We start from the raw sequence: 15,840 nt of genomic DNA, 5'->3' as shown, positions 1-15,840 counted from the left end.
TATATGTTAAAAGAGATCATAGTGTGAAAAACTTAGAAACGAAAAAAAAATTGTCTAGAGCAACACATAAAATCATATGTCTGTCAGCTCCAACTTAATAATGGTAATTTTATAATTGCAACTGTGTGTACGTCACCACAGGGAAATTTTTGCAATTGTTAGAGTGGGATGAGGTGGACCAGCAACCCAATCCTAATTTAAGTATTTTTGAAAACATTACCCTTAAGAAAACAGTGAAATGTAATTATAAGAAACCATGGAAAAATCATGGTTTACTGAAGAGGTAAAATATATTGTAATTGGAAAGTGAAATATTTGTGACAAGAAAAAGCTGTAATAGCCCAGAAACCTTTAAATATTACAAAAACTACTGTACTATGTTAAGGAAGACATTAAAAATTCCGTGAGTACTATGTGTGAGATTATAACTGAGACAATTTGGAATATTGTTGAAAGGGAAACAGGGCAACCAAGAGTACTGGAAGACTGTGTTACTATTAGACTGAATAGAAAGTTTATTATCAAACAATCAGAAGTTAAAATTTTTTTAATAATCATTATTAAAATGTATTTGGGAAAATGGGATCCAGATGTTAATCAAAAAAGACAAAACTAAATTTGGAAGGGACAGTTATCATGCAATTTTATAAACTTAAATTCTACTCTCCTCACCTACTGAAGCTAGGAAAATAATAAGCTCACTCAGATGTATTTGCTCACATGGAATTGATGGCACCTCCAGCAAAGTGCTAAAAGCCAGTTCCCAACAAATAAGTAGGATTCTCAGCCACATTTGTAATAGCTCATGAAACAGGGGAGTTTTCCTGATAGACCGAAATACACAGTTCTTGAACTGTTGCATAAAAAGGGGGTACGTCTGAGACCAACAACTACTGCCCAATCTCACTTCTGACAGCTTTACCCAAATTGCTTTAAAAAAGTTATTTATTCTACAATGGCTTCACATTTTAAAAAAATTACTAACAAAATGCCAATTTGGTTTTGAGAAAGGATTTTCAATAGAAAATGCTACGCATTCTTTTACTTACCAAATATTAAATGCTCTGAGAAACCATTCATCACCAGTTTAGATTTCCTGTTAGCTCTCAAAAGCTTTTGACTGTATAAATCATCAAATCATTCTAGATAAGCTTAATTATTGTGGTATAAGTAGAACAGTGAAACAATGGTTTAACTTCTGTTTAGTTGGAAGAGTACCAAAGGTTGAAATAAACTGTTCACAACATAAACAAAAATCAGCAGATTCCCAAAACTGCGCAGATATCAAGAATTGGATCCCACATGTTTCAGTCATGGGTCCCTTATTGTTCTTAATATATGTTAATGACTTGAAACACTGTATTGACGAAGATGCAAAGCCAGTTCCCTTTTCTGATGTTGTAAGTTTAGTAATCACATGCAACAATCAATAATTGGCTAAAAAAATTTAAATAATGTCTTTTAGAAACTTATTAAGTAGTTCTTTGGAAATGGACTCTCGTTAAATTATTATAAAATGCAGTGTATGGAGTCCTGTATAGTAATTGGCACAGCACCACCGATAAATGCAGAGTTTGATCCGAAGTCTATAGGTAAGGAAGAATAATCCAAATTTTGGGAGTGTACACTGATGAGAGATTGAACCGAAGTCTAAGGAAGAATAATCCATATTTTGTGAGTGTACGCTGATGAGAGATTGAACTGATAGATACAAACTAGAGATCTGCTGAAATGCCTGAGTTCAGCTACTTCTGCTGTTTGAGTTATTGAAAATTTTGACGATTAAAATATAAGTTAGTTAGCTTATTACGCCTAAATTCATTTACTGCTTTCGGATGACATCATACTTTGGGATAATTCATCATTAGGAAAAAAGTATTCACTACACAAAGGCGTGTTATCGTATAAAAGCTTGAGCTTCATCTTATTTTGACGTAATGCGTCATTAGATAAAAGTATTCATTACACAAAAACGTGTAATCGCAATAATGGCACGAGTTAAGCTAAATCATCTTGAAGACGTTTGTTTAAGGAACTAGAGACACTCTCAGTAGCTTCGCAATGTATATATTCACTTAAGAAATAGTTTTATTAATATCCCATCTAATCTCAAATCTAATAGATAGGTGCATAGCTTGAACAGAAAGGCTGATCCTCACTACTTTGGGTTAAATCTAACTCTCGCACAGAGAGTGGTGAATTATGCTGCCACAGATATCTTTGGTCAGGTACTAAATAGCATGGAAAGCCTTATGGATGGCCAACCAACACGTAAAAACAATTTAAAAGAATTTTTGAATGACAATTCGTTCTACTCAGTACATGAAACTTTAGATTCAGATCAGTAATCTTAGAAACAAGAAAAGGAAAACACTTTAGTAATGGAATGTAAGGAGACCTTTCATTAAAATGACAGATTATACATCATTACAAATTCTTGTATTCATGACCCATTGAACAAGCACTAATCAGTTATAATCCAGACCTTGCAGGTTCTCTCACCTAAATGGTTGGTAAAAATTCTGTGAATCTATTCCATTGATCAGAATATGATCCTCCAACCACGTACATGTAGCTGCAGATGTCACCGTTCCTTCCTTCAGTATCACACCACCAGAATAGGCTTATGTAAGTTTTGACTGTATCAGTTGAACTCTTACAAGTTTTAGACTGTCTGCTATTAACAATCATAAAATAATGTTGTTACTGCCAATGTACTGAGTGTTGTGAGAATGAGTGCGAACGCCCTCATTTATCTAGGGACTCCTCAGTTTAGTATCTAGAACATACACACACGGAAGTTACTCACAGCGTGGAGGAGCGGTTGGGGGAGGGGGGGAGATTGTGTTGTATCACAGAGCGCCTCAGTTGATCAATCGTTAAGACACTTCACCTCAAATGAAGCAGAGTGTGTCTGGTAAGACACTAAGCTATACACGCCACTCACTTGTGTATGATCCATTGTAAAGGGATGCTCCTACATCCATCTTACAAAGGATGTAACTGTTGAACTGATTAAGATGATGACCGATTTTACTTTGCTTGGTCAAAACTAGCCTTTGAAAGTGGTTATAACACAAACCCCCAGTGCCATAATTAATATGTCACAGATGATTTTTGCTCATTTTATAACTTTAATGGCATACATTTCCCATTACATATCAGGACGAAACTGAAGTTGAGAGGCACAAACAGCAGGTATCAGTTACCATTTATGACCTGATGCCAGAAGAAGAGTAAAAAGAAGAAGAAAGAAAGCCAGAAGGAGAGCACAATTTGCAAAGTAAGAGGTAAAACGTGAAGTTGCCGAAACCCGTACTTTTCTAGATTTGCTGGTAGGCGGCGAAAACATATAGATCCGTCGATTGAAAAGGAGGAAGAAACACTACATCAATATCGTCTTCACTCTCAACCAAGTAACCATCATGGTGAACGCCATTATCTTTCTATCTGCCTGAACTAATTTACTACGAGTGAATGTTTAGCAAACCATCTGATACACCGTTCTGGCTGAGGATCAGTACATATGCAAAATTCCTCAGAGGGTGACCAATTTTTAAAGTTTTAAAAACTTCAGCCATCAGGAGCACTGCGCCATTGTAGTATACACTGATGGAGTGCCTCCTCGCTTCTGCTGTGTGCTGTGAGGTGACCCAACTGCCTTCCATTATACCTTCAAAGTATGGCAGGTACCTATGTGACAGTGTACAAAGATGTACCCACGGTTGATCTTAGTCTTCACCATATCAATGTATACGTCGTAGAAATTAATGCAAAATTTCTGCTTACTAAGCACAAAGAATTTAATTTGATCTACCACATCAACTTTCAAATGACCAAATTGAATGATAATGATGCATTATACAAGCAAACGTTGACCATCATATTTGTGAGCAGCCATTAGAAAGAAAATCAGAACCTGCATGTAGGGACCACTCTCATCTAGCAGGGGTGTCCTACAGTGCAGCAGATGACGCATGCAAATTAAAATACCAGTTGCCACAACACATGTCCGTTTTCTACCACAGCGGATGTGATGCTCATTTCCTTTTTGAGCTCTTCGCTGATTTCAGCTAGAGAAATTATCAGTTCAGTGCCCACCCCAGAAGTTGAAAAATAAGTTTTATCCTCCAAGCGAATCACCAAAAACATTACGCTCTTGTTCGTAGACTCGCTTCGATATATGGCGTACACTACTTCAGAGGCAGTGCATCCTCCAAGCGAATCACCAAAAACATTACGCTCTTGTTCGTAGACTCGCTTCGATATATGGCGTACACTACTTCAGAGGCAGTGCATCAGGACGTGGTGCACTTCACTGGATTCATAAATCGTAATGATGCAAAGATTTTGCTCGTAACAAAGAAAATATTCCTGTACCAGCAGTACCTTGATTCAAAGCAGAGATTCAACAACACCACATTCCCTGACATAACCACATGCACCGGAAACCTTACAGACAAAGCCATAACAGATCAATAATATGGGCATGTGGATAATTATTGGCAGGAATTCAACATCTCTAATTTAGGGTAGTATGAAGATTCTTCTATGGACATCAATGGGCACTTGCTCGTACCTGCCGATATTTTCGGATATTCTGAACTCTATGCATAACCACGTACATACTGGATACTGCCTTTTAAAATACATTGCCAGGGCTTTCGTGAGATGCCATGAGGGAGAAGACATGTATCAAGATCGAACTATTAGCTGATGTCGACATATTGTTCTTTTCCCAACGCTGGATTTGCTGGAAACTTTGTCCACAGACATGCTGATGCTTATACCCCACGAAAGGATAAGCATTTCAACACAACCGGCAATCTGAGTTATCACATCCTATACATAGATGTAAACAACTCATACAGGCCTACTATGCAACAATCTCTGTCACTTGGAGGACGTGGAGGTTGTGGCTGCTGATTCTGGTGTAGGGTGTATTGCGGAAGCACACAACCATATCATGACAGTGACTTTGCCACTATGTCCAGAGAGCCTAGGTCCGTGCCTTAGTTCCATCCTGAAGTTTGTGCTGAGGGTTAAACAAAGATATGTAACGTGCTACACTACTATATATGTATATGAACAGCTTTCTTCACTGACTGGAGGGTTTTCATGAACACAAAGTAATAATGTGCCCCCTCAACAGATACAGCACATCTAGACATGCATCCTATAATCCTACTAATGACTACAAACGATACTGCTGTCAGCATATGAACTACAAGGTAAGTGGGTCAAAGGATGTGAAACTTGTTGGCCTCATATCAAAAATGTACAAGTACCACCAAGACACATGTGCCACGGAGGTGAGTGAAAAGTGTGCATTACGTGGCCTCAGCTGCACTCAGAAAGATGATTAGAAGGAGTGCCTGCAGTGTGGTGTTGCCACTGTCCTGCACAGGGTAATCAAATTAAGCATTTGATCGCTAGGCCACGTGACACAATCAACTTGAGTACTGACAAAAATGGCATTAAAGACTGCCATAGTATACAGTATATGGATTCTCTATTAATTTCTTTCGTTTTACTAGTATTAGCGTATAAGATATCTTTCTATACTGGGGGGACCATTGATCGTGACCGGGCCAAATATCTCACGAAATTAGCGTCAAACGAAAAAACTACGAAGAACGAAACTTGTCTAGCTTCAAGGGCAAAACCAGATGGAGCTATGGTTGGCCCGCTAGATGGCGCTGCCATAGGTCAAACGGATATCAACTGCATTTTTTAAAAATAGAAACCCCCATTTTTAATAACGTATTCTTGTAGTATACATGAATGTTTTAGTTGGACCACTTATTCGCTTTGTGATGGCGCTGTAGTAGCCACAAACGTTTAAGTACGTGGTAACACGTAACATTCCCCAGTGTGGACGGTACTTGCTTCGTGATACATTACCCGTGTTGAAATGGGCCGTTTACCAATTGCGGAAAAGGTCGATATCGTGTTTATGTATGGCTATTGTGATCAAAATTCCCAACGGGCGTGTGCTATGTATGCTGCTCGGTATCCTGGATGACATCATCCAGTGTACGATCATTATAATGCATGTAATTTTTTTAATGAAGGAAGTTCTATAGCGTAAGTAATGATTTCCTACTTCTTGAATGTGTACGACTTGAACACAAATATGTAGTGAATTAATTTTATATTCCACTTGGTATATGCGTATGGTGTGAAAAGAAAGAAATACTTTCATATCGATGTTTGCAGCCTTTTAATATACAATATATGAGAAGCATTTAATTTCACATATACACTCCTGGAAATGGAAAAAAGAACACATTGACACCGGTGTGTCAGACCCACCATACTTGCTCCGGACACTGCGAGAGGGCTGTACAAGCAATGATCACACGCACGGCACAGCGGACACACCAGGAACCGCGGTGTTGGCCGTCGAATGGCGCTAGCTGCGCAGCATTTGTGCACCGCCGCCGTCAGTGTCAGCCAGTTTGCCGTGGCATACGGAGCTCCATCGCAGTCTTTAACACTGGTAGCATGCCGCGACAGCGTGGACGTGAACCGTATGTGCAGTAGACGGACTTTGAGCGAGGGCGTATAGTGGGCATGCGGGAGGCCGGGTGGACGTACCGCCGAATTGCTCAACACGTGGGGCGTGAGGTCTCCACAGTACATCGATGTTGTCGCCAGTGGTCGGCGGAAGGTGCACGTGCCCGTCGACCTGGGACCGGACCGCAGCGACGCACGGATGCACGCCAAGACCGTAGGATTCTACACAGTGCCGTAGGGGACCGCACCGCCACTTCCCACCAAATTAGGGACACTGTTGCTCCTGGGGTATCGGCGAGGACCATTCGCAACCGTCTCCATGAAGCTGGGCTACGGTCCCGCACACCGTTAGGCCGTCTTCCGCTCACGTCCCAACATCGTACAGCCCGCCTCCAGTGGTGTCGCGACAGGCGTGAATGGAGGGACGAATGTAGACGTGTCGTCTTCAGCGATGAGAGTCGCTTCTGCCTTGGTGCCAATGATGGTCGTATGCGTGTTTGGCGCCGTGCAGGTGAGCGCCACAATCAGGACTGCATACGACCGAGGCACACAGGGCCAACACCCGGCATCATGGTGTGGGGAGCGATCTCCTACACTGGCCGTACACCTCTGGTGATCGTCGAGGGGACACTGAATAGTGCACGGTACATCCAAACCGTCATCGAACCCATCGTTCTACCATTCCTAGACCGGCAAGGGAACTTGCTGTTCCAACAGGACAATGCACGTCCGCATGTATCCCGTGCCACCCAACGTGCTCTAGAAGGTGTAAGTCAACTACCCTAGCCAGTAAGATCTCCGGATCTGTCCCCCATTGAGCATGTTTGGGACTGGATGAAGCGTCGTCTCACGCGGTCTGCACGTCCAGCACGAACGCTGGTCCAACTGAAGCGCCAGGTGGAAATGGCATGGCAAGCCGTTCCACAGGACTACATCCAGCATCTCTACGATCGTCTCCATGGGAGAATAGCAGCCTGTATTGCTGCGAAAGGTGGATATACACTGTACTAGTGCCGACATTGTGCATGCTCTGTTGCCTGTGTCTATGTGCCTGTGGTTCTGTCAGTGTGATCATGTGATGTATCTGACCCCAGGAATGTGTCAATAAAGTTTACCCTTCCTGGGACAATGAATTCACGGTGTTGTTATTTCAATTTCCAGGAGTGTACATTGGTAGAACCAGAATCAGCATTTTGATCTTTACTTCGATCCGTTAGTCCTGTACAGCACTCATTATTTTCCTTGTATGTGCACGGGGACTAGATAAAACACTTAATTTTCCATAATTATAAATTCGTATGATTTTAAGGTAGCCTCTGAAATCACATCTTTATCGAAAATATTACTGTATTCCAAATAGAGTAATGTACAAGAATACTGCATTTCAAGGAATTCAGATGCACTTCGGACTAAATTTTTTTGCAAATGTCCCCAATGTCTCCACTTGCGCATATGCGGTTCTGGACACCCGATTGGTATTTTGTGTGCATTTGATCAGTTCGTTCAACGAAAATAAAACAGATAGAAACTGAAAACACAATATCTGTGTTACTATAAGATGTATTGTAGGTGGAAAGTTCCAATAAATGCAGTATTAAAACTCAAGCAAGTGTGAACAAGGAGGACCATTTTGGTTTACCGTTTTTTATGCACCCACAATATAACGCAGTATATTAAAGTAAAAAGATACAGGAACTGTAATAAGAAGAGAAAACTGTAATAACTCTTCCTTCCATGAAAGCTGAAAAATTTTATCATCATAAAACTTAAAAGAGGTGTCTCAGCTCCACAACCATTCATCATAACAGAGATATAGGGTATGAACGTATATCGATTTGTAGCAGAAATGCGCAGCAGCGATCCTAGTTATTACGGACCACAGCATGTGTGTTTTCGTCTCTATTTCGTTCTCATTACAACAATTTGTCTCACAACAATTTGGCTTAGGTAAAGTAAGCACTGTGGAGCTTGTGCCAGTTTTGCGAGTGAAGATCATTACATAGGACAGACATGTGATATGACGTCACGCGCACTTCCGCCGATTTTTCTTCTGTGCCCTTGGCTGAAGGGCGCAGAACTGTGGTCGGGTACGCGGTACGGAGGACAGGTACGTAATGTGCAGAGTACAGGAGGAACCGCAGTTAACAAAAGATTTCTCATTGTCGCAGATGAACTTTTCCGATAAATTCACTGAATTTCTTAATTTTGTGCACATGGGGGCGTAGCATACTGTAGTCTGTCAGCGCGTTACTTGGCAGATACATCTAACTTGTAAGGGAAATTCCATTTTAATTGTGTTATTGCCATTCCATTCAACTTTAGTGTTATTCAGTCCGCCTGTGGAATGATTTGGTGAAATCATTAGTCCTGATTCGTACTGGCCGTTTCTTCAAGACAAACTTTGTTCGTTAACACTACAGAGGGCATGGGTTGCAGCGTCCTTCCATTTTTGCCTAGTTATTTGTAATTCTGCAGTCACTACAAATATGGAGATTGCGTTCCAATGCTTGTAGCAGTCTGAGTATATAAATCTTCTGTGAAGATTCTGGTGACGCTCTGTGCATTTCCTAGTCGAATTTTTTACGCACCATTTGCATTCGATATATTTCCTAGTTTGATTTATGGGATGAATGAGTGTTCTGTCGTGAGTGTTGAATTGTTTACCACAAATATTGGGTTTTGTACAAATTATATATATATAATGGTACTCCACATACACAGTTCCCACGGACTGAAACGCCTTTATCCCATGGCACTTCTTTTCAATTTATTTGTGAATTCTGAACGTGAATTTCGGCGTTTACTTAAGTAAATCGAAAAATTTAAGTGACAGATGGCGAATAACATACTAGTCAGGAAAAAATCGCTTAAGATATATGATTTAAGTGTATTTGTTATTCAGAGGACTGTTGTTACATGGTCGTCGAATAAAATCTTTTAATGTGGGCCGCGCGGGACTAGCCTAGAGGTGTAGGGTGCCGCAGTCATGGACTGTGCGACTGATCCCGGCGGAGGTTCGAGTCCTCCCTCAGGCATGGGTGTGTGTGTTTGTCCTTAGGATAACTTAGGTTAAGTAGTGTATGATCTTAGGGACAGATGACGTTAGCAGTTAATTTCCATGAGATTTCCCACACATTTGTACAATTTTTAATAAGGGGCGATGAAAAAGAAACATTCGAACCTGGTCTGGGAAAGGTTTCGAGATATGCCTTATGTGGGTTCATGATAGCAGAGTTACTTTCAAGCATTGAAATTGCAAGAAAGTGAAGTTCGAAGCACAGTTTTAAAATTCAGAAGTTTTATTGGATACATTGTCATTCGTCTCTCATCATGCCTAATAGAGAGTCAGAGTAACATATGTGTAGAACAGGAAGTTTTCTTGTACTGTAATTATAACTTAAGATTTACAAAGTCATGTTGATAACAAAGTCATGTTGTTTACACACTATCTTAGTAATACAAAATCTTTCCCGATAACGGTTATCTCGAACAATATTTGAGAGATTCCAGATCAATTACTAGCGCTTGAGAAAGTTGTTATGTACGTATTCGTTGCAGCTACATGTCTACACGATTTGGAGGACACAGCTTGCTAATTGCGGGAGGAAAATATCAGTACAGAACTGCTGGCCTGTGAGGTGTACCCTATGACAAGCTGTACGTGCAAACGTGGTTCCTGTTTGGATTTAGTGTCACATCGCTGCATCTTGCTTCCCGTTTGTTGATACGCTGATAACGGAATCACAGTTCAGTTTTGGTTTAAAGCAGCAAAATTCGGTAAGAGGAATTCGTAGCCAATCAGGACATGGGTATATTAGTAACCTCCTGTCATTGTTACAGCATACGCTTTCAGCTGCGAAACTGGGAAAAATTTCGATGATGATTCCAAGACGGTATTATACTTGGTAAACTGTGAGCAGTACTACGACAGCAAGGGTCTGACTCGAACTTCTAAACGTGTTCCCCTAACAACCGCTTCTGCCTCACCATTGCTTTGTACACACTCGTTTCACTGTCCTGTCATCCACCTATTAGGACATTTCACAGAACAGTTTTTCTGTACCACCGTTTCCTACACCCATTCACATAGCAACACTATAAGCCGGGCACAACATTGTAATGGACACACAGCAATGGATAGATCGTAATTTGCAGTGATAGTTGTGGGAATAGTGTTGTTAAAGAAACTTATGAGATGGAACTGGCAAATTACTTTGTAAACAGAGGTGGATACTTTTCTCTGCATCTTACCAAGGCCCTCACTCTGTCTATTATGTAACAAAACAAGGATCGTGTTAGAGCCACCTGCACGCCGATTGTTGGTTAATACTGCACTTTAACATCTGACACTAGCCATCTTTGCCTGTGTAATGGTACTGTTAGTTTATGAACGTGTGGTCTTCCAGCATACGCCGTCTTCTGGTTTTTTGGTTGGTGTAGTGTTATCCACCGAGAGTTTAAATTGCCATGCACTGTGGTTATTTATACCTTGAAAATGGCAGCGTGTTAAGTTGTCGATGTATCGGCGATTGCTGGGAACCCAACGGGGCTACAGTTGCCTAAGTTTTTTAATGTGGAAGAATCTCAAATGTCTCGTGGGCTTATTTCGTGTTCCACCAAGAATTCTCAGAAAGCAACTTCTGAGAAACTGGTCTCTGAAGAGGACTAATCCAATGCCGTAACCCATGCCTGATAAACTTTACATCGTCGTGACGTCGCATCCTTCCTGTTGACGTTTATGCTGGAACCATGCAGGGTAAGAAACTTCGGTCTATCGTGTACAGCCAGTAACCGCAGTGGAGAGGCGCCTACTCTTCAGGCTGTCCTCGGGCCTCGGCCCCTTTCTCACAGACCAGCAGCTCCGTGGCGCCCTCTTCCTCTTTGTCGTGCCCACTCCCGCCCCTGCCCTCGTGCCCACCGCCAGCAGAGAGTCGGCTGCCGCCCTGCCGCCGCTGCCGCCCCTTGTCGGCGAGCCAGCGTAGCTGGGGCGCCAGCAGCGCCGGGTCCAGGCTGGTGGGCGACGTGGCACCTGTTGCGAAGCTGGCGGCGGCGCCCACCAGCATCACCACCAGCGTACCGAGCAGCGTGTAGTACATGTAGGACACGCGGAACAGCGCTGGCACAGAGCCCGTGGCTTCTGGCCTGTAAAGCAACAACAAAGACACCTACTGTAAACCTAGAGTAATGTTCAAACGAGGCTGAATCTCTGGGGTGCAGAGTGTAAGACAATTCCCAACTATTGTACACTTTGTAAGTAGCCTGTTTACATGTTTATACACTACTGGCCATTAAAATTGCTACAACACCAAGATGACGTGCTACAGACGCGACATTTAACGGGCAGGAGAAAGATGCTGTGCTATGCAAATGATTAGCTTTTCAGAGCATTCACACAAGGTTGGCGCCGGTGGCGACACCTACAACGTGCTGACACGAGGAAGATTTCCAATCAATTTCTCATACACAAACAGCAGTTGACCGGCGTTGTCTGGTGAAACGTTGTTGTCATGCCTCGTGTAAGGAGGAGAAATGGGTACCATCACGTTTCCGACTTTAATAAAGGTCGGATTGTAGCGTATCGCGATTGCGGTTTATCGTATCGCGACATTGTTGCTCGCGTAGGTCGAGACCCAATGACTGTTGGCAGAATATGAAATCGGTGGGTTCAGGAAGGAAATACGGAACGCCGTGCTGGATCCCAACAGCCTCGCACCACTAGCAGTCCAGATAACAGGCAACGATTCGTGCAGTCAACAGATGGGGACGTTTGCAAGACAACAGCCATCTGCACGAACAGTTCTACGACGTTTGCAGCAGCATGGACTATCAGCTTGGAGACCGTGGCTGCGGTTACCCTTGACGCTGCATCACAGACAGGAGCGCCGGCAATGGTGTACTCAACGACGAACCTGGGTGCACGAATGGCAAATGTCATTTTTTCGGAAGTATCCTGGTTCTGTTTACAGCATCATGCTGGTCGCATCCGTGTTTGGCGACATCGCGGTGAACGCACATTGGAACAGTGTATTCGTCATCGCCTCGCTGGCGAATCACCCGATGTGATGGTATGGGGTACCATGGGTTACACGTCTCGGTCACCTCTTGTTGGCACTGACAGCACTTTGAACAGTGGACGTTACATTTCAGATGTGTTACGACCCACGGCTCTACCCTTCAGTCGATCCCTGCGAAACCCTACATTTGAGCAGGATAATGGACGACCGCATGTTGCAGGTCCTGTACGGGCCTTTCTGGATAGAGAAAATGTTTGACTGCTGCCCTGGCCATTACATTCTCCAGATCTCTCACCAATTGAAAATGTCTGGTCAATGGTGGCCGAGAAACTGTCTCGTCACAATACGCCAGTCACTACTCTTGATGAACTGTGGTATCGTGTTGAATCTTTATGGGCAGCTGTACCCGTACACGCCATCCAAGCTCTATTTGACTCAATGCTTGGGCGTATCAGGGCCGTTATTACACCCAGAAGTGGTTGTTCCGGGTACTGTTTCTCAGGATCTATGCACCCAAATGGCTTGAAAATGTAACCACATGTCAGTTCTAGTATAATATATTTGTCCAATAAATACCCGCTTATCATCTGCATTTCTTCTTGGTGTTGCAATTTTATTGGCCAGTAGTGTATGTTGGCAGCGCGATACATTACATTAATAACTCTGACAGCTCTGTGCGCCCTCTGTAAGAGACTCTGTGGCTGGTCGGACTCAAAGTTAGGAGTGAACAGCCAGCAGTGAATGGAAGTTAACAGCCAGCAGTGATGGCAGTTGGAGATGAATAGCCAGAAGTGATGGAGGTTGGATGTTAATAGTTGGCAGTGATGGAGGTTAGAAGTGTGAAGTGTTAGCACGAGCAGTCGGCTGGACATGTGCCCGTCATGGAAATTTAATTTTGCTGATGATTATTGGAAATGGATTTCACATTATTAAGGTAAAATTCGCTAAATACATTGTTTGCTCTACAACAAAACCTTTTCTCTGTTAACAACATGCCTTTTAATAGCTAGTCCGTACAGTAGTTAAAATCTCTTTATTTAGCTTGCTGTATTGGTACTTGCTGTATTGCAGTAGTTCGTGTAACGAAGATTTTCTGCAACATAAGTGACTTATGAAATGTAATGGTTATTGTTAGGATGTCTTCCAATTCAGGGCCATTTCTCGTGTTAATTATTTGTGCAGCCAGATTGCGTATCGTTGTATATTATGGACCATAAATCAATAGAATAACTTTGAGCTGTATCTGTCAGGGAGAGTTCTGTAGGTCAGCGTTGAAATGACAAAAATATAGCAAAGTGATAGTACGTACAATTTCACTCAGCAGTTTAAAAACACTGAGTAAGCATGCAGCAGTTTAAGTAAAATCTAATAGAGACGTTTCAACTTTCTTGGAGAAGAAGCAACACACAGCCACTGCGCACGTGCTTGGAAATCGGCCAAACACAGTGCCACAATCTCTAGTCTGCGCATTAGCAAACACACACACACACACACACACACCGACAGACAGACTGTGTGCATATGTCTGGACACCAAGAAAACGCTGAACTACACAGTTTCATACAAGTACATTTATCATGATAGGCACAGCAATGCTGAAGGCCCAGTCACAATATACAACATAAGACTAATACAACTGCATAGGCTCCTGCAGCCAGAGTCAGTTGACATAAAAGTTGTCTGAGTATCGTATCGTGTTACCATGTTATACGACAGTAAGAATAGTTTTGTCATAAGACGCAATGCACAAAAGTGTAGCACTGACCCTAGTCAATGCGGTGCTAAGATTAGTAATCCTTGCAAGTCTCTGCAACACGATTCTATCCACGGACTACAATTCAAAAATGTGTAAAATCTACAAAGTCCCACTTTTCCTGAAACTATACATCTACTCATAGCTGTTCGTCAGTCTCAGTTTGCATTTCTGCAACACCCGAATCCTTCTGTCCCCAATGCAGCCAAAAACAGCTCACCAGGAACAATCCATTTCCTTTAACCATTATGCCTTCCATCCAAATTCCTCTTCCGATCCCATGTACCTCCCATATCTTCAACCTAATAGAAAATCAATATTTTTTAGTCCTTTTGACCAGTGGAAACCCTAGAAATGATGGCATTCCACATCCCTCTACAGGCTCCAGGCATAAAAAAATCACATTAACTGCTTTCACTTATTGCCTGATCTCTATCAGGCATGCCTCTTCACTATTAACAATGTCAATTCCCGTATCTTCCATTTTCTTCTGGTCTTTGACCTCACTTCTCACATATGTTTCCAGCTGCTAAGTTTGTGTTCAGTCCATCTCAAATCATTCCGAACAGATACTTCTAGATACATGAGCCTTTCGAATGACTCCATTTTAGGAATTTCGAAAATCGACATTTCAATACAATTCAAGAGACTTATAAGCTGCTGAGCTAAAACATTATGCCTTCGATGCAACAACGTGTTGTCCCTAATTGCAACACAATGCAGCAGTGACTCTGCATTGCATGGGTTCAATGAGTAGGGATGTGGTACACAGAGTCAGTGTTCATGTAGCTTGAAACTGCCATGGTGACTTCTGTTAGTACCGCAGGTGCCATGAAAGCTTTATTCCATATCACCTATAGCATAACACAGCTGACATCAGCCAGCATCCGTGGTGAGGTGAATGTTTCCAGCAGCTGCTCACATAACAGCGTATCCAGATACGACCATAGGACTGGTGTAACAAGATAAGTGATTGATCTCATCAGGCGATACGTTTATATTGCCCCATGGTCCAATCTCAACGTCCCAGGAGCACAGCGATAGCAACTGACGTAATTTTTAGGTTATCACGTGAACACATGTGTATCATCTGCCCCAGAACACCATGTTCAACAATATACTTTTACCTCTATATCTACGTGACTTCTCTGCTGTTCACAATTAACCCTAGTATGCATGAGCGTTAGGACCTATGTTATTCCATGATGGGAGCTTCAGAAGCCCCCAATGAGATTTCTATCTACGTTTATTACGAATACTTACTTTTATTTGCGAGTGAATAACGTCTTACAAAACATATCTGTATTTAGTTCAAATTAGGAAAAATTTAATTTCAGTGAAATAAGTCTGAGTTTAATCTTTACTAATCTTATTATTTTAGCATATAATAACTTATATAAGCACTTATATAAACTGGAAATATCGTCTTGGTGAGGTAAAATGCAAATGTGTGCACAAAGCATCCGAATACAAAATAAAAAGATATATAGCTAAGTTATGTAGCAACAAAAAAATTATGCTACGCATCCGTTTGTCCAAATAAGGATAAGACTG

General features: G+C 42.0%; 1 protein-coding gene across 1 annotated transcript in view; it reads right to left on the bottom strand.

The window, feature by feature from the left end:
• Positions 1-9,800: 9,800 nt before the first annotated feature.
• The window catches only part of LOC126335613 (sodium-coupled monocarboxylate transporter 1-like), a 108,008-nt gene continuing 101,968 nt past the window's right edge, over positions 9,801-15,840 (bottom strand). The window contains exon 13 of the mRNA XM_049999066.1: positions 9,801-11,661. Coding sequence (XP_049855023.1) covers positions 11,328-11,661 — 334 coding nt within the window. The 3' untranslated portion in view covers positions 9,801-11,327. The remainder of the gene's footprint in view (positions 11,662-15,840) is intronic.

The sequence above is a fragment of the Schistocerca gregaria genome, chromosome 2 (genome assembly GCF_023897955.1).
Source record: "Schistocerca gregaria isolate iqSchGreg1 chromosome 2, iqSchGreg1.2, whole genome shotgun sequence".
NCBI classification, from domain to species: Eukaryota; Metazoa; Arthropoda; class Insecta; order Orthoptera; family Acrididae; genus Schistocerca; species Schistocerca gregaria.
The sequence above is the reverse complement of the archived record's forward strand: the minus strand, read 5'-3'. Positions and strand labels throughout refer to the sequence as shown.